The 27964-nt window shown below is 36.9% G+C and overlaps 1 protein-coding gene across 2 annotated transcripts in view; it reads right to left on the reverse strand.

Moving 5' to 3' along the window:
• Nucleotides 1-27964, reverse strand: part of SBF2 (SET binding factor 2) — a 432668-nt gene that overhangs the window by 135922 nt on the left and 268782 nt on the right. For both annotated transcript variants that reach the window (XM_028514405.2, XM_036029007.1), the window contains exons 14-16: nt 19590-19794; nt 13392-13501; nt 11814-11963 (exon numbers count right to left, since the gene is read on the reverse strand). In XM_028514405.2, the coding sequence (XP_028370206.1) occupies nt 11814-11963; nt 13392-13501; nt 19590-19794 (465 nt within the window). The remainder of the gene's footprint in view (nt 1-11813; nt 11964-13391; nt 13502-19589; nt 19795-27964) is intronic.

Consider the following 27964-nt stretch of genomic DNA (forward strand, 5'->3'; position numbering starts at 1 on the left):
CAGTGAAAAATGAAGCTGTAGAGGTAGGCAGGGGCCAAGATATGATTAGCATTTAATCTTAGGGCAAAGAGAAAGGATTTCAAATTGGAAAGTGGCAAGATCCAACTTGAATTGTAGAAATATCACTTTGGTAAAGCAAGGAGACAGATGTAGTAGAGGGACAGGTTGGCATGGAGGGTAGGGAGACCAGTTAAGAAGTTGGTGCAGTAGCAGAGGTACAAAATGTTGGTGACTTACACTGGGATAGTGGAATTTCAGTATAGAGAAAAGTAGATGGGGTTGAGAGACATTAGGAAGTAGAATCTATAAGACTCAGTGGCTGATCAGACATGAGCATGAGACTAAGAGAAAGAGACTAATTCCATGTTTTTAGCTGTAAACAAGTGGCAGTGGTGTCATTTGTTTAAAGAGGAAACTCAAGAGGAAGAGTTTGTGGATGGTGACTGGAAGTGAGTATAAAAGATGATTATTATAGTTTAGAGTATCTGAATGGCTTTGGGACATACAAGTAAAGACTTACAGTAACTACAGAATATTCAGTTGTGGAAGACAGGAGGTGGATTTGGGCTTGAGATACTGATTTGCAAGGCATACGTAAAGATGTAATGGGGATGAGTAAGATTGCCTAGGTAGAATCTTAGATTGGGAGATCTAAAGATGAATCTACAGATGCAAACGAACATACCTTTTGCACGATGCGGGAAGAGAAGCCCTACCAAAGTGGCTGGGAAAAAAAAAGTAAAAACCAGGAGAAATTGTATAATCAAAGGTAAAGGAAGTGGGTTTTACAAAGAAGTGTGGCCATGGTCATCATCAAATGCAACCATGTGTCAAATAAGATAGGAACTGAAAATGTTTCCACTAGATTAATCAATGAGTTCCCATCAATGATCTTGGTTGAGTGATGGTAGCTGTTAGAATAGCTGACTTCTTAATGAATTTTCTCCTCAATCTAGTACTCAATGCTGTTGACAACCAAATTAGTTCCTTGATAAGTAACTTTAAAAAGTAGACTCATTTCAATAATTACTGCTCCCACAAAATTGTATAATCATTCATGTATTCAAATAATATCTGAATAGTTTCTATGTGCCAGGTGCTGTGCTGAATACTGAGTATACACGATGAACACTATGAACAAGGTCTGTTTTCACTCAGTTAAGGTGGAGGTTTTTCAGTAGCAATTGTTTTTTTTTTAAGATTTTATTTATTTATTTTTAGAGAGGGAAGGGAGGAAGAAAGAGGGAGAGAAACACCAATGTGCGGTTGCTGGGGGCTGTGGCCTGCAACCCAGGCATGTGCCCTGACTGGGAATCGAACCTGCAACACTTTGGTTTGCAGCCCGTGCTCAATCCACTGAGCTATGCCAGCCAGGGGCGCAACTCTTACTTTAAAAAATGAAAATAAAGATTCATGAATTTCCAGAATACAGGTCCTTGATCTAAACTTAAATTTAGTTATACAGAGAACCTACTGTCACAGTTTTTGAAGGACACATCGTCATTTAAAGCCATAGAGCAAACAAAACAAAACACAAACTAGATTTAGAACTCGCCTCTTCAATGTACAAGCTATGTGGTTTGGGAAAATTACTTAATTTCTTTGAGCCTACTTCCAAAGGTAGTAGTGATTGTGGCTGACCAATTTTAAGAGCCCTAAAAAGCTGAGGCTGTTTGAGGCAGTTAGAGTGATAAAGGTACCCAAGAAGGAAAAGGACAGGACAACTACGGATACTGACCAGATGGTTCTTTTACAAGGGAGAGTGGGGAATGGAAGCAGAGCTGGAGATCCTTGGTGAACCATGACTTTGCTCAATGGCCCCTTCTGCTTAGGACATCCTCCATAAGGAATAAACTGAAGGATGACAAAATAAAAGGAATGTGTACACAATGAAGCTTGTTGACTGTGAGCTTCAACATAGCATGACCTAGTTGAGCTATTCTGTTGAGGAACTCCTAATCTCAGGATTGTTAGTAAAATATTTTTTTTCTTTTTTTGGCTGGATGCATTGCTCAGAGAACTGTCTCCTGATGCCTTGCCTTGATGGCAAGCTGCCAGAGTTCTGGGAAGTGAAGGGGATGTCGACTGGTATTCTCAGTATTTGGCACTCACTTAACCCCTCGCTTGTAACAAAACAGAATTTCCCTCAGCCAGACCCAGTGTCTCCCAGGCTAGTGATGTCCTCTCTCTCTTAAAAGTAAACATACAAACAAACCTCTAATCTGCTAGAATAAAGGAGAGGCAGCTGGCAGTCTGCACAGAATTGGAAAAGGATCTGGGAGGGGAATCCGACTGTACCCTAAGGAGACTGTCAACCAATACTCTTTTTAATGTTTTAGCCCCACCACAAACTCCTGTTTTCAGAGATAACTTGATGTCTCCAATTACTGAGCATTTTACAAATTGGGCTGCTTCAAGGGCTTTACTGCTGTCACTCAGGAAGACTTTCTTGAGTTCACTGAGTCACTCCTCTATCAGCTTGCCAAAATGTTGTTGTCTGCCCTCCTCTTTTGCCTGTGGGTCTATGTACTTTTAAAAAATCCTTTAGTTTTAGTGGGGTTTGGGGTAATAGCTGAGGTTAAATACATATATTCGATCTTTTCACTTTAACCAGATATTACCCTATTTCCTTCTCTCATCTCTTTCCCATCACCTTTCTACACTACACATAATAGAAGTATTTTTCAATTTTCAAAAACACACACCCTCTACATATTCCCCCCACCCCCTGCACTAGCAACTTCCTCTATCTGGAATACTCTCCCTCCAAATTCTTGTCTGACAAATGCCTTCTGTGACCACCTCATGTCCATTCCCACTTTAAATCAAGCAAACCTACAAGAGCATATGGAGTAATTTTTCGTACATCTCTGTGAGTGCACATCCCACTATATTATAAGTACTGGTTTACCTGTGAATTTTTCCTTCTAGACTGTAAACTCCTTAAGAACCAGGATAATACCTTAATCATCTCAGTATGTCCAGTCCCTAGCACAGAGACTAAGCACATGGTAAAAAATCAATACACATTTGGGGGAAGAACAGAAAGTAGTAAAATATGTGTCCTCATTAAGCAAGATGAATTCTACTGATTAATATAATCTTAATATGTTAGTCTGTTCTGGGTTGCTATAACAAAATACCACCGGGTGTTTTATAAACAGTAGAAAGTTACTTCTTACTGTTCTAGAGGTTGAAGTCCAAGATCAGGGTGCCAGCACAGTTGGGTGAAGGCTTTCCTCAGGGCTATGGGCTTCTCAGTGCATCCTCACATGGTCAAAGGGGCTAGGGAACTCAGTTGGCTCTCTTTTATAAGAGCATTAATAGTATCCGTGAAGGTTCTGCCTTCAGGAGATAACCACCTCCCAAAAGTCCATCCTCCTAATACCATCACCTTGGGGGTCAGGTTTCTAACATATGAATTTGGAAGGGCATGTTCAGACCATAGCACTTGGCAAAAACCCCAAGTCTGTTACCTCATACCTACAAATTAGTCATCTACAGTACTTGAACGTCCTTGAAAACTTCTAGATTAAGTCAATCTGATGTTAAAATTTTGGGTTTCCAAAGGAGAAGCCTTTTTCCCCCCTCATACTTTGAAACCTCTATGCAATTTCTTATATTATTCAGAGTCCTTAGCCTAAGAAGCTCAGTTTAGAATTTATCCAGCAACCTGTGAAATTGTTTGCTGACTGGAATTTTCAACTATCACAAAATCTGAGGCTTGACTTTGAAGCTTCTCCTCTTTACTAAGGCAGGTTCCTGGTTATTTTAGACAGGACATCACACTGAGCCCACTATATAGTAGCTTACTTTCCTTTTGTTTTCATAATAACTTTTTCAATAAATTGAAAATCACTGATTTATATTCTGGCGCAAGTTCCTTATTTTGTCACAGACCAGTAGTTTAAATGGTACTGTGCTAGATCATCTCATTCTATCCTCCATGTATCTTAGCTTCTCTTCTGTATTTTCCATCTTCTTGTCTCCATCTGTTCCACTATGTGTAATCGCTCCAGTTGTGTGCTCCAGCTCACTACAGAACTTTTTCAGTGTCTAGTCTGATGTTTAACCTTTCCCTAGAGTTTTTGTAATTAAGTATTTATTTCTTTGTTTACTTATTTTTATCCTCCAAAATTTCAAACATTTATCAAAGTTGAAAGAATTTTACACTGAACACCTGCACACTTACCATCTAGATTGTATCACTAACATTTTATTATGCTTGCTTTATCACTTATTTATCTATCCATCTATTTATCTATCAATCCATCTTAATTTTAGTAATTTTCAAAGTAAACTGCAGACATCAAGTATACTTCCTCCTAAGTATTCTAGCATGGGTATTATTAGAGTTCAATATTTGTTTATAGGTTTTACTTTATAAAATATTTTTATTGTATTTTTTTCCATTACCATCTACCCCCTCAGACCCTCCTCCCTTTCACCCACACAGCCACACTGCTGTCCGTGTCCATGAGTGCCTTTTCCATTCTGCTCAATCCCTCCACCCCCAATAGGTTTTACTTCCGCTGCAATTATGTACAACAAATTACACAAATCTTAAGAGTATACACACTGAGTTTTGACAAATGTCACAATATTTTTAAGATTTGTTCAAATGGTTGCATGCATGATTATTTTGTTCATTTTTACTGCCAAATAGCATTACACTCATGAATATATGATAGTTTAAAAATCTATACTCTGACTGATGGACTCCTGGGGTGTTTCCAGTTTTAGGCTATTATGAATAAAGCTCCTACAAATACTTTTGTATAAGTTGTTTTGAAAATGTTTTCCTTTTTTTTTTTTTTTGGTAAGACCCAGGAGTGAAACTGTTGGCTCCCAGCCAGCTTAGTTTTATAAGAGCCTCTTAGACTTCTCTCTGAAGTGATTGTGCCAGTTTACATTCTCAACAATAAAGTGCGAGAATTCCAATTATCCTTACAACTCTGCCAAAGTTTGCCAGTCTTTCTAATTTTAGTCACACTGGTGGCTATACAGTATGGTTGATCCTTGAACAAAACAGTTTTGAACTGTGTGGGTTCACATATATGCTGATTTTTTTCAATAAATAAATACCTATACTGTTTTCAGTCTGCGGGTGGGAGTCCACAGATGCAGAAGGTCAGCTGTATGTCCTCACCCACCTCCATTTTGCTAGGGGATTTGAGCATCCGTGGATTTGGGTATCCACAGGAGTCCTGAAGTCAATCCCCTTAGATACCATGGAACATCTCTGGGAGTAGTTAAGTTTTGGGGGAATCAAAAGTTATACTCAGATTTTCTGCTGGGTGGAGGGTTGGCTCCCTAACCCTTGCGTTGTTCAAGGGCCAACTGTAGTATCTTATAATGGTTTTAATTTGCATTTCTCTGGTGACTAAAGTTACTGAGCTCTTCTTCATGTGTTTATTGACCATCACATATCTGATTTTATGAAAGGTCTGTTCAAATTGGCCACTTTAAAACTTGGTTTGGTTGGCTTCTTCTTAAATTGTAAAAGTTCTCTATATAAACATGACACCAGTTCTTTGCCACATACATATTTTGGGAATATTTTTCCCCAGTCTTATGTATTCATTATTTCAATGGTGTCTTTTGATAAGCATAGTTTAAATTTTGATGAAGTGTAATGGTTTTTTTTCTTTTTTGATTATTACTTTCTGTGACATAAGAAACTGGTCCACTCCCAAGTCATGAAACTATTTCTTGTTCTTCCTTAAAACTCTTATAGTTTTATATCTTATGTTTAGGTCTGTACTCTATCTCAAATTAATTCTTGTATTTAATGTGAGGTAGAGGCTGAAATTCACTTTTTCTATATGAATAATCATTACTCCAGCACTAGTTGTATAATAACTTCTCTCCCTATTGGACCACTTTGGTGTCTTTGTCAGAGTCCCATGAGCGTGGGTCTGCCTCTGGGGGTTCTTTCCAACTGATCTATTCATGGATGTTTCTGTCAGTATCATAGTGTCCTGATTGTTACAGGTTGATAGCAACTCCTGAAATCAAGTAGTTTAAGTCCAAGAATTTTATTCTTTTTCAAGATTGCTCTGGTCATTTTAAGTCCTCTGCATTTCCATGGAAATTTGAGACTCAGACTGTCAATTTCTAGAAAAAAAGTCTGTTATTTTGATTGGATTGCATTCGACCTACAGATCAGTTTGCAGATTCTTAATATTGAGTCTTTTCCATCCTTTGAGTTTTTACTTTTAATGATTACATAATTTAAACTTACTTGGTAATTTTTGTTATTCTCCTATTATTCATTTTGTATTCAATTTTTTGTTTAAATATTTTAATTATTACATATTCAAACTGGATAATTCCAATGTATAAAGTCTTTTGGGGTCTAAATCTGTTGCTGGTTGTTTCTGTTGGCATTAATTCATACTAGTTCATTTCTCTGGTATTTGGTCATTTTGAAATTTTGAGTTTAAGCTATGGGAATCTTGACTGCCTGAGCTGGGGCTGCCTTATTCTACAAAGGATTTACAATTGCTTCTTCTGGAGGCCAGAGTGAGGCGTGTGTTACTGAATAGGGATTGTTTCATTGCTCTTCCAGTGTTCTAGCCTGGTGCGAACTCCCAGGGCCAACCAGCTCTCTTTACAGAGGCCAAACTTAACTGTGCTCCCAAATCTGTTTTTCCCAACAGCTCATTGCTCAGAATTTGGTGTTCCCTATTAGTCCTTTTTTTGCGAGTAGAACAGGCACCTATTAGAGATTTCCTTTTCTTCTTGGGAAAAAGAAGTTTTTTTTCTCCCTGGAAACTTTCTGAGATCTATTTCTATGTTAGTGAGAGGGTTCCTTATAACATGCAGTTTATTATGATGCTGGAAATGAGACACTTTACTGAGCTTTCAAATTATAATTTATTATTAAAAGATCATAGCTAAGATCTTGGTACACAGAAAGTTTTAATCAAGTATCTGCTAAAATGAAAATAGTGAAAGCCATGGTATTTTGGGAAAGATTTATATTAATCTATTATAAAAAACCTAAAATATGATCAGTTATTTGAAATGATATGATATGTAGTGATAATCTCTAATCTCTATAAACCAGTTCTTTAAAAAGTCTCTTGGCACTGAAAGACCCTGATAAACAAAATGGCTCCTTGGCAGCACTCATGTTCCGTTTCATTTCCCCTTGAGGACAGGAAAGACAGAATCACTTCAAGCTCACTAACAGCAAATATTACTAAAGGTTTTGAGTCACTACCTAAAATTAGTTTATTTAAAGTCTATTTTTTAAAAATAACAACACAGATGTTTGGCCTCTTTGCCTTGAAATGCTACGCTTTTGTAAAAAATGTTCAGAATGTCATGTTAAATCCCCACAAGTACCATTGTTGCAACAGGAATATAAATAGTACTAATAAATCCCCAACTGGTAATAAATAACCTGTGAGAATGAGAATGTCACATGTGCACCCATTCATAACTTGGAGGAGCCTCTATATAACGTTAACAACAGCGTGTGCTGGGATGAGGATGGGATCCAGTTTATGTATTTATGAAATACTGAAATGCAAAATATTAAGCTCCCATCAGCCCAGATGTATTCAAAAGCAGCAAAAAACATCCATGCCTTCTTTTTTTTTGTCCAGAAATACAAGTTTTGAAAGGAAAAAGAAAAGTATCTGTAGCTCAAGGACACTTGGTTATTCTCTAAGTGACTTACTAACTAGTATGTGCTAAAACTAAGTTTAGAGAAAGTCTCAAAACTTCGTTCTACAGTTAATAAATAGCACAGAAAGTACTAATGGAACAAAGGTCCCTAACATAATTTTTGTAGCTTTATCACCAATTAGTACAGGGAATCAGGAAATTACCTAACTGTAGGGCTTCTAGGGACCTTGATCTGTTAATTACATTCTTTGGTTCTCTATGCTGACAGTACCAATGAAACAGTAACAAAGTAACACAAGCCATGTGGCTTTTTGGGGGGGCACATTTATTGTGTTGTATTCTTCTTGTAAAAGTGTTTGAAAATTTCCTTCCTACAAAAATGAAAATCCTTTAAATAATTATAAACCAGATGTTTTTATGTCTTATATAATTTAAATATGCTTCTATATGTATGCATGTATGTGTTTGAAGCTGAGAACGGTTTAAATTGGAAGTCAAAACTCTTCTAAACCATATGCCAGAGATAACCGCTTAGACAGTTAAGAATTTAGTGTAAATATCCTTCCAGATTTTTAGTATGATATACATAAGGATGATGACCAATTTAAAAAAAAAAAGAACTGCCAGGAAATCTAACTGTATGGAAGTCTGACAACCAAGGAGTTAAAGAAGAAACATTCATCCAGACTGGTAAGAGGGGCGGAGATGGGCAGCTGGGGCAGAGCGGATGTGCAACAAGGTGGTGGCTGATAGACTGCATGAGGAGGCAGTGGCTGGAGGACTGGGCAGTCCCACATTTGTGTCTGGATAAACCGGGAAGAACAACTGGGGAGTGAGGCAGACCACACAACCCAGGCTTCTAGCACAGGAAAATAAAGCCTCAAAACCTCTGGCTATAAAAACCTGTGTGGGTTGAGGTGGTGGGAAGAATTCCCAGTCTCACAGGAGAGTTTGTTGGAGGGACCCATGGGGTCTTGGAATGTACACAAACCCACCTACCTGGTAATCAGTACCAGAAGGGCCCAATTCACTTGTGGGTAGCAGGGGAAGTGACTGAAAGAGGGGCAAGAATCAAGCAAGTGGCATTGTTCCTTCTCTTTATTATTCTGTTCGGAAAATTGTATAAAATGGCCAATAGACATATGAAAAGATGCTTAACATCACTAATCATCAGAGAAATGCAAATTAAAACCACAATGAGATACCATCTCACATCTTTCAGAATGGCTATCATTAATAAATCAACAAACAACAAGTGCTAGTGAGGATGCAGAGACAGGGGAACCTTTTGCACTATTGGTGAGAATGCAGACTGGTGTTTGGTGAGAATGCAGACTGGTGTAGCCACTGTGGAAAGCGGTATGGAGATGCCTCAAAAAATTAAAAATGGGAGGCAGGGATGTGTGGGGCAGAGGGGCGCGGTAGGGTGAAAATGGAGACAACTGTACTTGAACAACAATAAAAAATAGTAATAAATTAAAAATGGATCTGCCTTTTGACCCAGTAGTCCCACTTCTGGGAATATATCTGAAGGAACCCAAAACACTAATTCAAAAAAATATAAGCACCTGTTCATTGCAGCATTATTTACAATTGCCAAGTTGTGGAAGCAGCCCAAGTGTCCATCTATAGACGAGTGGATAAAACAACTACGGGACATTTACAGTGATTATGCTTGGCCATAAAGAAGAAAATTTTACCTTATGCGATAGTATGGATGAACCTGGAGTACATTATGCTAAGTGAAATAAGCCAGTTAGAGAAAGACAAATACCATATGATTTCACTCAGATGTGGAATCTATTGAACAAACTGAATAAAGAAAACAGAGATGGACTCATAGATAGAATAGATGACAACTAGTGGGGTGGGGGAGAGGAAGTTATGGGGTGGAGGGATTGAGCAAAAAGGAAAAAGGACTCGTGGACATGGACAACAGTGTGGTAATTACTAGGGAGGAGGGTATAAGGGGACTGAATGGTAATGGTAAAAATATAATAAGGGTTTTATATATATATATATATATATATATATATATATTTAACATTTAAACAATTATTTTATTGTTGTTCAATTACAGTTGTCTGCATTTTCCCTCCACAACTCTCTCCTACCCCAGCCAACCCACCTCCCTCCCTTGCTTCCAACCCTCCCCCTTGGTTTTGTCCATGTGTCATTTATAGTGGTTCCCGAAAATCCTTCCCCCCATTATCCCCCCCACCTCCCCTCTGTCAGATTGTTCTTAATTTCAATGTCTCTGGTTATATTTTGCTTGCTTTTTTCTTTTGTTGATCATGTTTCAGTTAAAGGTGCAATCACATGGTATTTGTTTCTCACCGCCTGGCTTATTTCACTTTATCTAGGGAAAGGCTATACAGGTATTATTTTATCAAGTTTCCTGTTAGTTTGAAATTTAGGAAAGTGAAGAAATTAAAACAAAAGCAAGTAGAAGGTAATAATTAGAATGCCTTCAGTGGGAAAGATAAAGTCAGTGGACATAATATTCTTCATCTAAAACATATAATTTATCAACTTCATACATGCATGAATTATGTAATCAATACTTACATCTTTATTAATCCATATACAGAAATAAATGTATTGTCAAAATGAAAGAAAGAAAAATTGTATGGTTGGCTTTTCATAGTTAAGTCTTTAATCCACATAAAACTGATTTTAGAGTAAACTGTGGTGTCTCTGTCCATTTCGTGTGTATATGGTATATTATATGTACATGGTCACTCAACTTTTCTGGCATTATTTATTGAATTTTTCATCTTTTTGCCACTGATTTGAAATGTAAACTTCGTTATTAATCATGCTTCCATATATATGTACATCTGTTTATGAACTTTATATTCTGTTCTGTTGCTCAATTTGTTTATGATTATCCAGTAACACACTATGTTAATTACTACAAACTAATTACAAATTTAAAAAGTTTTATTGCAGGGTAACTGACAAGTAAAATGGTAAGATACAAGTGTTGACAGTGGTGATTTGATATATGTATATATCAAGAAAGGATTCTCACAACTGAGTTAATTAACACATCTATCACCTCACTTATTTATCTTTATGGGGGGGCATGAACATTTAAATTCTACTCTCTTAGCAAATTTCAATTATATAATTCAATGTTATCAACTATAGCCAGCATGTTTTATATAAGATCCTTAGGCCTTACTCATCATATAGCTACAAGTTTTCATCTGTTTCTAAGAGTGTGACATTTTTCCACATTTTGTCGTTCTTTTAGAGAGTGTGTTGGTAATTCTTAGGGTTTCACTCTTCAGTTAGAATTCTGAGAAGAACTGCATTGCCTCCTATTTCGAGAAAAACTGATTATTACAATTCTATAATATTGAGTCTACCAATCTAGTAACATGATATATCTTTCCATTTATTTAGTCTTCCTTCACCCACACATTTTATTATCAATGATACCCTGTAATTCTCACTTTCCAATCCATGGAATTTACCATACATTTCGTTTAGGTTCTCTGGAGTCCCAAGAGTCTTCAAAATTTTAATATTTAATTACATTTTTTCTGTTTGTGCAAAAAGTTTGAAAGAGGATTTGTGTGTCACTTGAAAAGAAGATGATGCCAATATATCACAGAATAACTAACAAGGGAGTCAGGAAAATCAGATTATTTGTTTCTAATAATTATGCCTTCATAATTTTGTAGGAAATTTATTTCTGTAAGATCATATACATATTTTGAAGCCACCTAAAAATATATTTTTGTGCTTCACACACACAAAGTGCTTAGTAAATAATTAATTCATTTATCATTTGTATTATCGACCACTCACTGCCCTCTGCTGTAATGGTGTAGCTGAAAACTGACCGCAAAGGGCCGACATAAATACACACATTGAGTACAATATAACCAAATATTTTCAAGATGGATGTTTGGTTTCAGAACTCTTGCTTATAAAACAACTAAATAACCTTTGTTTTCAAGAGAAAACAAAGAATGAAAACCTCTTAATATTTATGCCAAGTAAGAAACGAGTGTTTCTGACAGAAATGGTGTGGACATTGGCTTTTCATCCATCCTGTGAGCTACAGAAGGCTCAAGACCCTGATAGATCAGCAGCTGAATTTCCTGGAAAAATAAAAAGTATTCACAAGTAACAAGAATAATATGGTAAAAATGAAAAATTACCTGTAGAGTACAGTTCATCATCCTTATTATGTAATCAAACTGCTGATGGTCTAGTATTGCCCGGTTTTGCTGGACATGTAGACCCAGCTCCTCCGTGAGACACTGTCTTGCTGCCTTTCCTTTCAGGGCTCTCAGTGCAGCAGGCAGGGTCTGAGGACAAGAGAGACTGGTATGAGCAAGTGGAGCCGCTGGGAAAAACTAACTTGTAATCTCACTGAAAATTCAAGTGCATCCTGTAAACCATTTGACAGTTACTAGTAAAATTAAACTCTTGGAAAAGAGTAGCTTCGCTATTGAGAACAATTATAAAATGGATTTTTAGTTATTTCTATTTATAAGCAAGCATGAAGAAATAAGTAAAATTAGTTTATACAATAAATTTTTTAAAAACATTAACTATACTTTTTAAAAAAACTCATCAAAACTCTACAAACGACTGTTGCTTCAGATCACAAGTCAAAGCCACAGACACTCAGACACCTTCTTTCAATAACTGGCCACATCTCCATGGCAAGAATAGAAAGAAAAATTAAAACGACAAGAAATACAGTGGATTTTCTACTTTTATACTGGTCAGCTATTTAATCACTTCTTAGTTTTAATTTATGGCTGGAAAATTCTACAATCTCTTATTTCAATATCAAAATAAAAAAAAAGAAAAAGGACTCAGAGCAACACATAGAAACCTTTAGGTTTATTCATTAAAAATCTTTCACCTCAGTATCCATAAGAACGCCTCTTTCAGTTAATCCAGTAAAGCTCAGTTAACATACTTTACATAAAATAATAATAGGTTTAACTTTGCAAACCTACAAAACAGAACAAAGGAGCAAACAAGGAGGAAGGGAAGAAGCCCGAGAGCAGGAGGGCACGACACGTGTACAGGCAGGCACAAGCAACAGGGTGTGAAAGCTGAAAGCAAGAACCAAAGAAAGTCCACGACTCCTCGGCCACAGGGAAAAATGGAAACCAAACAGCCACAACACAGAAGGCAGCTTGGGGTCATTTGGTGTAAAGGTAAAAACTTTATATGCTTCACTAGGCCCTTGTAATAGATGTTCAGAACTATGATGAATCACTAAGAAAAGGTTACTTTATGTTTAGCATATTTTATTAAAGAAGGCAAGAAAAATCTGCTTAACAAGGCACATTTAAGTTGAATACTACAATTTCTATAATTCATTACTAATTCCAACTAGATTCTTTGCAATAAATATAATTACATGTCTAATCACTATGCTGTACACCCAAAACTAATAGAATATTATATATATCAACTGTAATCGAAAAACTTTTAAAAAATAATAAAATGTTAAGTTCTTAAGTAATATTCCAAAATAAGATCTAATGAACAATGTCAAAAGTGTGAGGGAAAAAATGACTATCAGTATTTGTCTGGGAGCCATGTAACTAGGCTTGCCTAACATTTTAAATCTTAGACATTATTCATTTAAAATTATCAAAACACTTGACAAAGAAAAAGAATGAAATTAGAGGAGAGGTCAGTTGGCAAGCTAAACATGTAAATCTGAAAGGGAAATAATGAATTCTTACTTGGGAAAGATGGCATTTTATTACCTTTTCTGTCTCCAATGTTTTATTTTCAAATATGAATGAGATGCAGTTTCTAACAACTTCCAATCTCTGTGCACTGTTGAAAACTGTTGTCACCTTGTCCATTATCGAAACTAGTAAAGGAATATAAAGAAAACACAAGTAAATTCAACTACTCTGGCAATTACAGAAGAAAGGGGAGTAGTACTGTTTTGAGTTTATATGTCTGTAACTGTTTACATGATCGACATTTAGAATTTATATTTCCCTTGTTACATGGCCTTGAAGGTATTCCATTTCATTACTTTGATTACATTTTTAGGTTTCAAAGTTTTGGGCTAGTCAATGGCTTATGGAAGATAATTTGATGGGATGGAGTCCAATGATACACTTAACTCATGCAAATTAATTCATATTTCACAGTAAAATTATATTAAGCTAAGGTAAACATCTATTTTAATTTTAATTTTAAACAAACTGGTAAGTGCTTGGGGTCCAGGATCACGACACAAGTGTACGTAAGAGGGCTCCTAATGAAAAGAGAACTTGATATTTCTAAGATATTACAAAAGAAAAACTACAAACTCCAAAAAACTAGATTCTACAAATCTGAGCAGAGGAGACTTGAAGGAGCACTGTGCCAAAGAGAAATGAACATAGCCAAAGAATTGCCCTACTAACTTGGGAAAGTCGACTTTTAGTCCTGTAAACTCGGCACCGTCACCTTCATTGTAATCCTGCATACTTCTCATTTATTACATAGGTTAAAATTACTTAAGATAAATTTAACTCGTTAAAAGAATGCCAGAAGGATATAAATGAAAGCAGTATTTGGTAAACAAAAAGTAACCTGTAACAAATGAGGTAGCATCAATAATTTTTAAGCCCAAAAGAAAACTTCCTTCTCGTTCATGGCTGCTCTTGGAATCTAAAGGCAGAATCCAACCCGCTCCCCACATACCTAACGAGAAAGACTATCCTATATTACTCATTAGTGTCCCTTTCATTTTATCAACATTAAACCTCACCTCCTTTAAATAATTTTTTAAACATTTAAAAATTTTTGAAATATTTATAAATTCACAAAAAGTTGGAGAATAGCACAGAGAAGACCATGCTTTTCTCATTACCCAGCTTCCCCCAACGGTGACATCTTACATAACTAAAGTGCTTCATCAGAATCAGGAAGTCAATGGGCATAATACAGTTAACTAGACAACAGATTGTACTTGGACTTCAACAGTTTCCTTCAAATAATTTTTAGTCACGTAACATTAAATTCTGCATAACCATGATGGTTAAACAGATTATTTCATAGGACTTTTCTGTCTGAAATACATTCTTAATTGTGGGCTCATTCTTAATTGTGGGCTATGGCGCTTCCCACACATGTAGGTTAGTAGTAGAGACTGAAATAGAAATCGATCTATATTTAGAGTAGAAAACTTCTTAAAGAGTCTCCAAAAAATACCACAAACTTTACTGAGAGAGCAACATCTTTAATTATGTTTATAAACTTTTAATTCTAAAGTATCTTTAGGAGTATTTTACATTTTCTTTAGAACAAGCCATTAATAAAACCCCCATTTTCTTATAATGAATCTGTTTACCACCAGGGAATTATTATTTTCCTTTGGAGATTAGGATTTAGTTCACTCCCAAAAGAAAGTTCTGTTGGAGTCACTGATGCTTCAGGGACTGGCCAAACCCTAGCTGCAGCATTCTTATTACTAGATCTCTAACCTTTGACAACAACTCTGGTTTAAGGGTGCCTCACTTCCCAGGACTGCCTTTCTAAGGCTTTGGCTATTGAATGACAGTTTCAGACCATCACCATTACTCTGGCCCCTCTGAGGAACAGCTGGAAACCAGTGAACCTCTCAAAATGTGAATGTCTGTTAAGGTGACAGCAAATTCTAACTCATTAAATGAGTATCAAGTAAAATGAAACAGTCATAGCTTTTAATTTAGGATGAGGGAAATCCTGATTCTGACCAACCCAAAAAAACCAGAAAGCTGGACTGAGGGTCCCTGCATGCACGTATCCATTCCTTTTGGTTTTACAGGAAGTACACACAGGACTGAAGACTGAAGTCATGTGTACCAGGCACAGTGAGACGTCCCATGTGCATCTAAATAAAGAACTTGATGTGAATTGAAAATGAAGAAAGTAAAGAGATTATACAAAGATAACACTGAGGGAAGGCTACAATTCAAGCATATTAAATTTTAAACAAACTTCTACTCTGTTCATGTGGGAATTTAAATAATGTATTCAACAAACTTATGAATATTAAAACTACATGATCAAAATCCTTAAAAAAAAATAATTACCATAATATCTCAACCTGCTCTGTCCTCTTCTCTATGTGAAAGTACAATCAACACACGTAAAAGTTGTATAATATTAGGAAAATAATGGCAAATTAACATTTCTAAATAAATAATTAATATTAACATTACTATACAAGTAACACATTAATAATATATAAATCATGAGCATTATCACATAAATGGTATAATTAATACATTGTTATCCATTAATAACAAGATTACATTCACTTCCAGGTAGGATGGAATAGTTTGTGCGAACTAAAACTTCTACCAGGAACAGTCATAAATGTCAGATAAAATGCAAAAACCATCTACTTATATATCAGAGAACTACAAAAGCACAAAGAGGAGAGGCCCTAAGATCCAGAGAAGGGGAAAAGACTAGAGACACAAGTCCATTTTTCCTAGGACATCTGTACACCTGTCAGTGCTGGGTGCAGACGAGAGCCTGGGCACGCGGACTTGGTTCTGGCTGTGGCTAGGTTGGCCAGTGAAGTTTTTGGGGAAAGCTGAACTGACAGAAGTGGATGTGTGCTACAGTCCCTTTGTAAACCTTTAAAAGAATACTAAAGAAATGTATAAATAACAAGAGATAAATTATGGAATAAGAAAGTTTATTAATCCAAAAGGCAATAAATCAAGGAAAACCATAAAACAGGAGGATGAAATAGAAACAATCCAGTAAATTACATCAAAGCTATTACTGTTTCATAAATTATATATATATATATTTATATATATATATATATATATATATATATATAAAATACAAGAAATATACTACAACAGTAAGACTTGCTAAAGAAACCCACCACCACACAAGAGGCATACCTTAAATACAGGGACCCAAGATATTTGAAAATAAAAGGATGAAAACGATGAGCCACACCAACACTAACCAGAGGAAAACTGGTGTAGGTGTATGAACATTGAGGAACACTTTAAGGCAAGAAGCATTAATAGAGACAAAGAGGGACATTTCATAATGACAAAGGGATCGATCACCAGGATGCTATGATATTTGTAAATATATTTAAATCCAATAAATCAACTTCAAAATGTATAAAGAAAAAATAGAACTAAAAAGAGAAATAGGCAATATTACTATTATTATGAAAGATTTAACATATCTCCCTCACAAAAAAGGAAGAGATTAATCAGTAAAGAAAGACAACTCACAGAATGGGAAACAATATTTGCAAATCATGTAGCTGATAAAGGACTTGTATATAGAATATATAGAGAACTCTTAGCAACTCAATAATGAAAAGATGGCCCAAAAGTGGGCAAAGGATCTGACTGGACATTTCTCCAGAGAAGATATAAAAATGGCCAACAAACAAATGAAAAGATGCTCTGCATCATTAGTGAATGCAGAGAAACTGGAATGCCCATACATTGCTGGTGGGAATGTAAGCTGGTACAGCTGCTTTGTTAAGTAACCTGGTGTGTCCTCAAAACGCCAAACACAGACTTATCACATGACCTAGTAATTCCACACCCAGGTATATACCTTCAGGAACTGAAAACATATGTCCACCTAAACTTATACATAAATGCTAAAAACAACATTATTAATTTTCTTCTAGTAGCAGAAGTAGAAAAAACCCAAATATTCATCAACTGATGAATGAATACCAAAATGTGATAAATAGCTGGTCCTCAACTTAGGACAATGGTTTGAGTTATGATTTTTCAACCTTCCAATGGTGGAAAAACACTGGGCATTCAGTAGAAACTGTACTTCAAATTCTGAATTTTTATCTTTTGCACGTTAGCCACAGGTGGCAGGATGCTCTCTCCTGATGCCCGGCAGCTGTGGTGAGCCGCAGTGATCATGAGGGTAAATAACCCGTACTGTCCAGTGCACTGGGCTGCCAGCCTTTGCTGGATGTTGTGTTCTGAGCACATTTAACGTAGGCTAGGCCAAGCTATAATGGTGGACAGGTCAGGTGTACTAAATGCATTTTTAACTTACGGTATTCTCAATTAATGGTGGATTTATTGGGATGTAACCCCATCCATAAGTCCAGGAGCATCTGCATATCCATACAATGGAGTATTATTCAGCCATAAAAAGCAATGAAGTACTGACACATGTTATGTGAATAATCTGAAAATATTATGCTCAATGAAACAGTCACAAAGACAACATATTATATGATCCCATTTATATAAAATGTCCAAATTAGGCAAATCTACAAAGATAAGAAGTAGATTACTACCAAAAGCTAGGGAAGAAGTGATTTAGGGGAAAATTGGGAGTAACTGCTAACAGGCATGGGGATTTTTATTTGAGATAATAAAAATTCTCTAAAATTAGACAGTGAAAATGGTTGCAAAACCCTGTGAACATACTAAAAATCACTGAACTATACACTTTAAATGGGTGAGTTTTATGGCATATGAATTATATCCCAATATAGTTGTTTTTTTTAAGAAGCAATGATTCTGCAGTGGCAGTGCTACTGGCAGACAGCCTGTGTGAGGAGCCAGAGAGTCTCTCCCACTGGCCAAGGTGGCAGCAGGGGCACGTTCTTACAGTGAGCACATGGAAAACTGGAAACATCAGTGGATAGGGCCCACGTGCAAAAAGCTAGCAAGGTAACTAGATAGAGAAAAAAGCCTTTCCCCTCTTCTGGTACCAGATTGGGGGTAGGATAAGGAAAAGGCAGGCACAAGCACCACAGAAGACAAATGGTGCAGGGGGAGGTGCCAGACCAAAGAAGCCTATCAACCTGGCCTAGGTAAAGAAGGGATTCACTGGGAGGTGGACCCCACTGAAGAGCGTGAAAATTTGGGAAGTTGGTTGGACATCTTGAGAAAGTGCCTGGTCTGTCCCACCCCCAAGCTAATATAATGTCATGGGAACAAAGAAACATGCTCTTGCTCATGGCTGGTTTCCTTGTGACCTGGACTCGCATGGCAGGACTCACCTGTTATCATGGGCCACATGGCCTCAGCAACTGCATGGCCCATGACCTGTAGGACAGAGCCTCTCTTGCTCTCTAGCTCAGCTAGTGATGTACTAGCCAGTGTGTTCTTGTGCTCTTGCAGCCCTAGCAGCTGCATGGCCTATGCCTGTTCAGGGCTCCACATATAGGCTCTAGGGGGCAGCCTGAAATGAACAGCAACTGGGAATAAGGTAACCAACCTGGATGTGGACTATTATTGCTTAGCAGCTGCCCGCAGACTCCAAAGTGCTGTACTTTAAAATGGAGCAGGCTCTTGACACTAGCTTTTGTCCTGGTTTTGCGGAGGAGATAGACTTTTGAGTCAGGATCTGCCATTCTCCCAAATCACACAGCAACGGAATAAAAATTCTTTCCTTTCTTTTTTTTAAAATTTTATTTTAATCATTCTTCAAGTACAAAACCTCTTTCCTTTCACATCAGCAACTGCCTCACAAGTTTGGCTTTTGTGGTGGCAGGCAGATGAACCTCTGTTTTTTGGTTTGGTTACAGTAGCAGTTAGATTAATGGTTACCCTTTGTGAGAGGCGGTGAAGGGAACGGTGTTTCTGGGTGTTGATAATGCTCTGATTCTGGTTACACAAGTTTGCTTAAATTGTGACCCTATATCAAGTTGTACACTTAAGTTTTTGTATCTTCTTTTTTAAGATTTCATTAATTTATTTTTATAGAGGGGAAAGGGGAGGGAGAAAGAGAGGGAAAGAAACATCAATATGAGAAGGAAATACTGAATGCCTTTCATACATGTCCCTACCAGGGACTGAACCCACAAACCAGACATGTGCCCTGACCGGGAATCGAACCAACAACCTTTTGCTTTGCGGGAGGATGCCTAATCAACTGAGTCACACCAGTTAGGGCTGTGTCTTATATCTTGATGAAAGGTTTACTTTTAAAACAAACAGACAAATACATACCAACAGGTGGACCTGCTGGTACAACACATTTCTTTTCCACTCGTGTAGCAGGAGGTGCATTCTGGTTCTTAGCAAGATTTTCCTGTATTAATTCCTGTACCCGGGTTTCATTAATCTTTGGGAAGGGAAGAATATGAACTCGCAAGTGGGATCCTTCTGTTGGGCGTGGAACTTTCTGAAATGCCATATGAGGGTTTGGATTCTCCTGCAACATGAAACACAGGTGAAATTATTCAAAAGGTAAAAGAGCAGATTGTCAGGGAGGGCGTGGGAGGTCAGGGGGATACAAACCACAATCAGACAGATGATTATATGTACATTCAGATATATGCCTTAAAATATAAAGTCCTAGGATCTTAATTCAGCAGCATCTGACACGGCTGATCAACCTCTTCCCATCCCATGTTCATTCCATGAACACTTTTTTTCCTACTTGACTTCTAGGTCTTCTGGCTATATCTTCATTTTTTATGTTCCTAATCTCTTAACGATGTGAATATCAGAGGGCTCAGACCTTAGGCTTCTCTTCCATTTACACTTACTTCCTTGGTGATACTTTCTACTCTCATATCTTTAAACCATCAAAACACCAATAACTCACAAATTCTTGTCTCTCTAACTGAGCTTTCTCCTGAACTCCACATCCATATATTCAATATAAATATTTTCATTTGAGCCCTGGTTGGTGTGGCTCAGTGGTTTGCACTGGCCTGTGAGCCAAAAGGTTGCTGGTTTGATTCCCAGTCAGGGCACATGCCTGGGTTGCAGGCCAGGTCCCCGGGTCGGGGTGTGCAAGAGCAATGGATGGGTATTTCTCTCCCATTCTTTCTCCCTCCCTTATCTTCTCTCTGAAAATGAAATATTAAAAAAAATATACGTATCCACTTGAATTTTAAAAAAACATCTAATACGTCCAAAATGGAAGATTTAATCTTCATCTTCTCTAAATCTGTTTTCTACAGTCTTCACCTCTTCAGCATATGGCATATTTATTTTTCTAATCACTCAGGTGAAAAGCTTGGAGTCATCTTCAATGTCTTTCTCTAACACTCCTCTGCAATGCTCTGGATGTTGCCTGTAAAACATGTTTATAACCTGACCCCTCTGCAACGACTTGATTCAAGCCAACATCTCTCATTTACCACCAAACAACTGTCTCCTAACTGGTGTCCCTGCTTCCACTCTTGCTCCCTCCCTCTTCTATTCTTTTTAAAATTATTTTATTGTTGTTCAATTACAGTTGTCTGCATTTACTCCACCACTCTCCCCCTACCCCAGTTATCCCCACCTCCCTCCCTTGCTTCCACCCCAGCCTTGGTTTTGTCCATGTGTTATTTATAGTTGTTCCTGAAAACCCTTCTCCCCTCCTCCCCATTATCCCCTCCACCTCCCTTCTCTTTTATTCTTAACACTGAAGACAGAATGAACTAGTTAAAGTATGTTAAATTATCACCTAACTACTCTGTTCATTCAAATAGCTCTTCATTCAGAGTAAAATCCAAAGACTTTACACTAATAAGGCCCTACAAGATCTGGCTTTTCTTTGTGACCATGTCTTACTACTGTTTCCTTCTTTCATTCTGCTCCAGACATACTGTCCTTCTTGATCCCACCTCAAGGCCTTTGCATTTAACTGTTCTGTCACTGATTTATAGCCTCCTTTCTCCCTTTCTGCATTTCTTTCCTCAAATGTCACCTTTCTTGGCCACCCTATATAACATTACCCCTACAACACACTCCCAATCCCCTTATTATATTTTCCTTCTTAGTGCTTATCACCTTTTCACATACCATACATTTTACTTAACTTTATTCTCTATCTTTCTCTCAGTGGCATGAAGCTCCATGAGGGCAGACTTTTCAGTCAATTAAAAAAATATTTTTGTCCTCTGCATCTAGAAACTGCATGATACACAGCAGGCACCCTAAACTACTTCCTACTGAATCCTAACAAATGGGACACAATGTTGAGCACATATTAGGATTGTAATAATTGAATTAAATATGTCAGCCAATATTTTCATAAATCCTCAGGACTGGCATGAATTTTTATACAGTCACCTAATTAAGTAGGATTATATTTCAAATACTACAGGCAGAGTGAAATCCATCCTTTTATAAAGTTCTCTATGGAAGGCTCTTTTACAGCCATTCTGAGACCAATTCCAGCATTTATTATCCTTTGTAACCAGAAAACTACCCCCTGCAAAAGAACCTATGTTATTCATGTTGTAGATTAAACTCTACACTACCCTCACACATTCTCTGGACAATTAAAATGACCAACTGTCATCATCTATTAGAGCCGATCCCACAATTCTTTTTGGTTATTTGGCCCAGACCCAGAAAAAGAAAAGGTTGGGTCATAGCAGATGACATAGGAAGCACATCTCAGCAATACAATGGAAATAATAGTTCCTTAAAGTGTCAAAAAAGCCTGGGTTCTAGTTTTTGCTCTACTCACTATGTAATGCTGAATATATAACTTTGCCGAGTGCATACACTTAGGCTTCTCTTACAAGTTTCCTGAGAAGGTAAAATCAGATGTAAAACTTGTTCTTGCCAAAGCAACCCTCATACACTCTGTATTTTCCCCTTACATCATTAGCAAAGGCAGAGAAGAATAAATAAGTAAATTCCTATGCCAAGACCTCATGATCACCACTTTCTAAACTATATGTTAAAAATAAAACTGTTCTAAAATTATTCCTGGGTTAACACCAGCATCACTACTCTATAGTTTATAAAATTGTCCATTTCTAATAGTGTATTTGTTTTTCTCTATTCTTTGGGCAAAAGTCTAAGAGAACTTTCCAAAGTTATAAATATACATTTTCTAAAAGACATTAGGCAGATACTGTTTTAAGGATAAGAAGATAATTAATGTGGATTTTCAGGTCTAAGTCAGAAGCATTTAAAGTATAGTCTTCACTACTTTTGTTTTTATTTATACTTATTTTCCTTATAACAAAAACTAAAACTTTAAATATATTTTCCATGATGTAAATAATATTCATTAAAGCAAACTTTAAAACATGGACCAAACAGTCCTATTAAAAAATGGTCAAAGGACCTGAATAGACACTTCTCCAAAGAGGACAAACAGATGGCCAACAGACCTATGAAAAGATGCTCAATGTCACTAATCATCAGAGAAATGCACATTAAAACCACAATGGAATATCACCTCACTTCTATCAGAATGGCTATAATCAGTAAATCAACAAATAGCAAGTGCTGGCAAGAATGTGGAGAAAGGAGAATCCTTCTGCACTGTTGATAGGAATGCAGACTGGGGCAGCCACTCTGTAAAGCAGTGTTGAGTTTCCTCAAAAAATTAAAAATGGAACTGCCTTTTGACCCCAGTGATTCCGCTTTTAGGAATTTATCCAAAGAAACTTAAAACATTAATTTAAAAGCATATATGCAGCATTATTACAATAGCCTAGATCTGGAAGCAGCCCAAATGTCCATGAGTAGATGAGTGGGTAAAACAACTATGGGACATTTACACAGTGGAATATTACTCGGCCATAAAAAGAAGAAAATTTAAAAGCTAAGCAATGAAGAGATAGACAACCCACCTGACACAGAGTTCAAAACACTGGTAATCAGGATGCTCACAGCACTGGTTGAGCTCAGTCACAAAATGAAAGAAGAAATGAAGGCTACCCAAAGTGAAATAAAGCAAAATATACAGGGAACCAACAGTGAAGGGAAGGAAACTGGGACTCAAATCAATGATTTGGAACAAAGGAAGAAATAAACTTCCAACCAGAACAAAATGAAAAAACAAAGATTCAAAAAAATGAAGAAAGGCTTGGGAACCTCTAGGACAACTTTAAACATTCCAGTATCCAAATTACAGGGGTGCCAGAAGAAGAACAAGAGCAAGAAGTTGAAAACTTATTTGAAAAAATTATGAAGGAAAACTAACCTAATTTGTTGAAGGAAACAGACTTCCAGGAAGTCCAGGAAGCCCAGATTCCCAAAGAAATTGGTCCCAAAGAGGAACACAACAAAGCACATAATTAAGTTACCCAAAATTAAAGATAAGGAGAGAATCTTAAAAGCAGCAAGAGAAAAGGAGACAGTTACCTACAAAGGAGTTCCCGTTACATATCAGCTGATTTCTCAAAACAAACCTTGCTGGCAAGAGGGGGCTGGAAAGAAGTATTTCAAATCATGAAAGGCAAGGACCTACATCCAAGGTTACTCTATCCAGCAAAGCTATCATTTAGAATGGAAGGGCAGATAAAGTGCTTCCCAGATAAGGTCAAGTTAAAGGAGTTCATCACCACCAAGCCCTTATTATATGAAACATTAAAGGAACTTGTCTAAGAAATTGAAGAAGATAAAAAACTATGAATAGTAAAATGACAGCAAACTCATAATTATCAACAAATGAACCTGAAAAACAAAAACAAGAACTAAGCAAACAACTAGAACAGGAAAAGAACCAGAAAAATGGAGATCACATGGAGGGTTATCAGTAGGGAGAGGGAAGGGGAGAAGGGGGAAAAGGTATAGGGAATAAGAAGCATGATTGGTAGGCATAAAATAAATGGGGAGAGGTTAAGAACAGTATAGGAAACAGAGAAGCCAAAGAACTTATATGTACAACCCATGGATTTGAACTAAGGTGGGGGACAATGCTGGAGGGCCAAGGGGTACAGGGAAGAGGGGGGATGGAGGGGAGAAAAAAATTGGGAAAACTGTAATTACATAATCAATAAAATATACTTAATAAATAAATAAAATCTTTTAAAAAGAAGAAGAAAATTTTACCTTTTGCAACAATATGGATGGACCTGGAGGAATTATGCTAGATGAAATAAGCCAGTCAGAGAAAAATCCACATGATTTCACTCATGTGTGGAATCTAATAAACAAACTGAACTAACAAGCAAAATGGAGACAGTCTCATAGACAGAGAGCAGGCTGACAGCTCTGGGGTGGGGAGTAGGGGTGGAGGGATTGAGCAGAAGAGAAAAAGAACTCATGGACACAGACAATAGTGGGGTGACTGTGGGAGAGTGGAGGGTGGTGGGTAGAGGTAGAAGAGGGTGTAAGTGGGATAAATGGTAATGGAAAAATTACAATAAAAAATTAAGTATTAAAAATAAGTAAAAAATAAAGGCCATGCAGAGTATGTTCAATTTATAAAACAACATATATATTTGCATGGAGAAAACTTATGTATACTTTGAACACCTTGAACAGCACTGGCATTTAGGAGGTGAACAATAAAATAGTTAATGAATGAAAGAATCTAAAATAAGAAAAACAAAAAACACAAATAAACAAAATTAGTCAAGGCTATTCTGAAGAAGAGTAACTGGGAATACCAAACTTTGCAGATATCAAAACTTTCATAAACCTTTAATAATGTATGTAGTATGACCATTGGTATTAGTGTGACCATTGGTATTAGTGAAGGGCTAAAAGAACTGATGGAACAGAGAGCCCAGAAATATAACTACTTGTGAAAATTCGACAGAGACAGGAGGAATTATAATTCAGAGGGAAAGGTCAGACAATTCAATGAGAGAGGGAGCACAAAAAGTATTTTTAATTCATGGTCTCTGATGTTGGAACACCTGGGTCAAATCCCATTTTAGCAGTGGGACCTGGTGCAGTGTACTTTATTATAGTTTCCTCGTCTGTAATGAAGACAATAATACAGCATTTACCTCATAAGGTTCTTGTGAGGACAGAATAAATTGTTACAGGAATGCTTGTAGAACACACACACACTTCCCCAGAATAATTCTAAAAGCTGATTTCCCAAAGTGTAGGGTACATTCATTTGAAAAATATTTATTCATTGCATCATTGCATATTCTATGTCATGAAACCATGACTCTAAAATCTCTCTCCCAAGATTCCCGTATCACCAGCTACTTATATAACAGTACTAAATAATAATTTAAATAGAAAGCACTAATTAAAGATATTTCTATTACTCATTAATAGTGTTTTTCTCTTCTTAGAAGTAATGTGAAATATTGTAAATCAAATCCATAGGCAATTCAGAATAACAAACATTTTTAAAACCATTTCAAAGCAAAGTTCAAAGATGAGGCTAACCTGCAGTTTTATATATATTCTACATAAAAATTCAGTAATGGGTTAAAGTTACTAAATTATAATATATTCCATTGTGTTTGGAAGATTCAAATAAGGCTCATGCCCCCAAATCTAGCATATTGGTTTTCTGGCGGCTGTGTCTGTGCACTGCTGCCCCCTAACGGTCAGGATGGTAAATATAAAGGACCACACTCATCACCTTTTACCCAGCTTTGTCACATCATGACTTTTGAGAAAACAGCAGAGATGATAGAAAGTTTAAGACTCATTGAACACTACATATTTTTAGAAAAATCACTCTTATTTTCACTCCAAATGCCAGTCCCTTGAAGATTATTGAGCTCATTAAAAACTGCACCCCAATTTTTTTTGTTGAATCTCCTTATTGACACACAAGGAAATTCATTCTTTTCCCATAGAACAAAGAAGCAAACAAAACTGCCATTTTTGATGGCAAATACAAAGTGATAACCAAGGAGTTACACAACTAAACATTTATAGTGAACATGGTAACAATTTTGTCCAAAGTATCCAAGATGGAACTACCCAAGAAAGCTGGCAAAATGCATTATCACTTGGGAATTCTGAAGCTGGATAACAATTTTCGAGAAACGCCCCTGTGCTCCTGAAGTAAGGGCGCACTACATACAGTAATGGGAGGCACGATGATCACCTTGGACTCGGAAAAGTGACATGCATACCAGCTGGTATGGAAACATGGATTTCCCTTCTTGGCAAGCTAAACAAGAATACGCCTAAGGCCCACAGAAAACAAGGCTGAGGACACAGTTTAAACAGAAAGCACAGCAAAGCAAAACAAAACAAAAACCCAATGTCCACTGGAAATTCAAAGTTAAGCAATAGCCACACTGGGAAAAAAAATTTTCTTCCTACGCATTTCATTGGACTCAGCAGTGAATGACAAATTAATGTGACTTTGTTAGAGGTTATCAAGTTTCCCATATTAATTTAGGCATTTAATAATTATTTAATATACCTAGAGCTATGTGCGACAGCAAGTTACACAAATCCTTTTTAAATACCACTGAAACCAATAATATCACTGAACTAAGTGGTTAAACACTGGCAAAATATAACTAAAGTTTTTAAAAAAGATTTTATTTATTTATTTCTAGAAGAGAGGGGAAGGGAAAGAGAAAGAGAGGGAGAGAAGCATCAATGTGTGGTTGCCTCTCCTGCATCCCTAACAGGGGACCTGACCTGCAACCCAGGCATGTGCCCTGATTAGGAGTTGAACTGGAAAATGGAGACCCTTTGGCTCACAGGCTGGCACTCAATCCACTGTGCCACACCAACCAGGGCTAAATGTAACTAAACTTTTTAGAGTTGCCTGGCTGTGAACACAATACTGATGGAATGACACAATCTCAATTTTCCATCTTCCTAGGCCTTTCAATAATCACCCAGTTGAATTAATGTCTCATCCTTAATACAAAATTCTGTATATGACTTTAACATCTAATGTGCTAGTTGCCCTAATCCAGGGTTTCTCAGCCTTGGCACTATTGATGTCTTGGTCTAAATAATTCCTGGGGATGTGTTCTGTATATTGTAAGATGTCTAGAAGTATCCCTGACCTCTACCTATCAGATGCCAGTAGCACAACCTCTCCAGCTGTGACAACCAACAATGTCTCTGGATATTGCCAAATTTCAGGGAGCAGGGATGGGGAGAGATTGCCCCTGTTGAGAAACACTGCTCTAATTCATGATTCCAGCTGGAAGCTTCATATTCTACCACCAGTTCTACTTTTGTAAGCACCAAGGAGGCCTATCCTGCCTAGCTAGCTAAGAGACCTATATTCTCACTCACCTATTGACAGGCAAATCAAAACCATAATTAAGAAACCACCACACACCTATAAGAATGGCTAAAAACAAAACAATACAACACAAAACACTGAGCATACCAAGCGGTTAAGATACGGAGTAAATGAAACTCTCATATATTGCTGGTGGAAATGCAAAATGGTACAGACACCTGGAAGACACTCTGGCAATTCTTACAGAGTTAACATTTTGTTACAAGCATTCTAATCCTAAGTACCTACCCTAGATAAATGAAAATTTATGTTCATACAAAAACTATGCAAATGTTTAGGGGTCGTTTTGTTCATAATTGCCAAAACTGTCCTTCAATTGGTCAACAGATCAATAAAACTTGGTATATCCATACAATGGATTATTACTCAACAATAAAAAGGAATTAACAACAGATAAAAGTAGTGACATGGGTGAAACTGAAATGCATGCAGCTAACTGAAA

Source organism: Phyllostomus discolor, chromosome 6, assembly GCF_004126475.2.
Source record: "Phyllostomus discolor isolate MPI-MPIP mPhyDis1 chromosome 6, mPhyDis1.pri.v3, whole genome shotgun sequence".
NCBI classification, from domain to species: Eukaryota; Metazoa; Chordata; class Mammalia; order Chiroptera; family Phyllostomidae; genus Phyllostomus; species Phyllostomus discolor.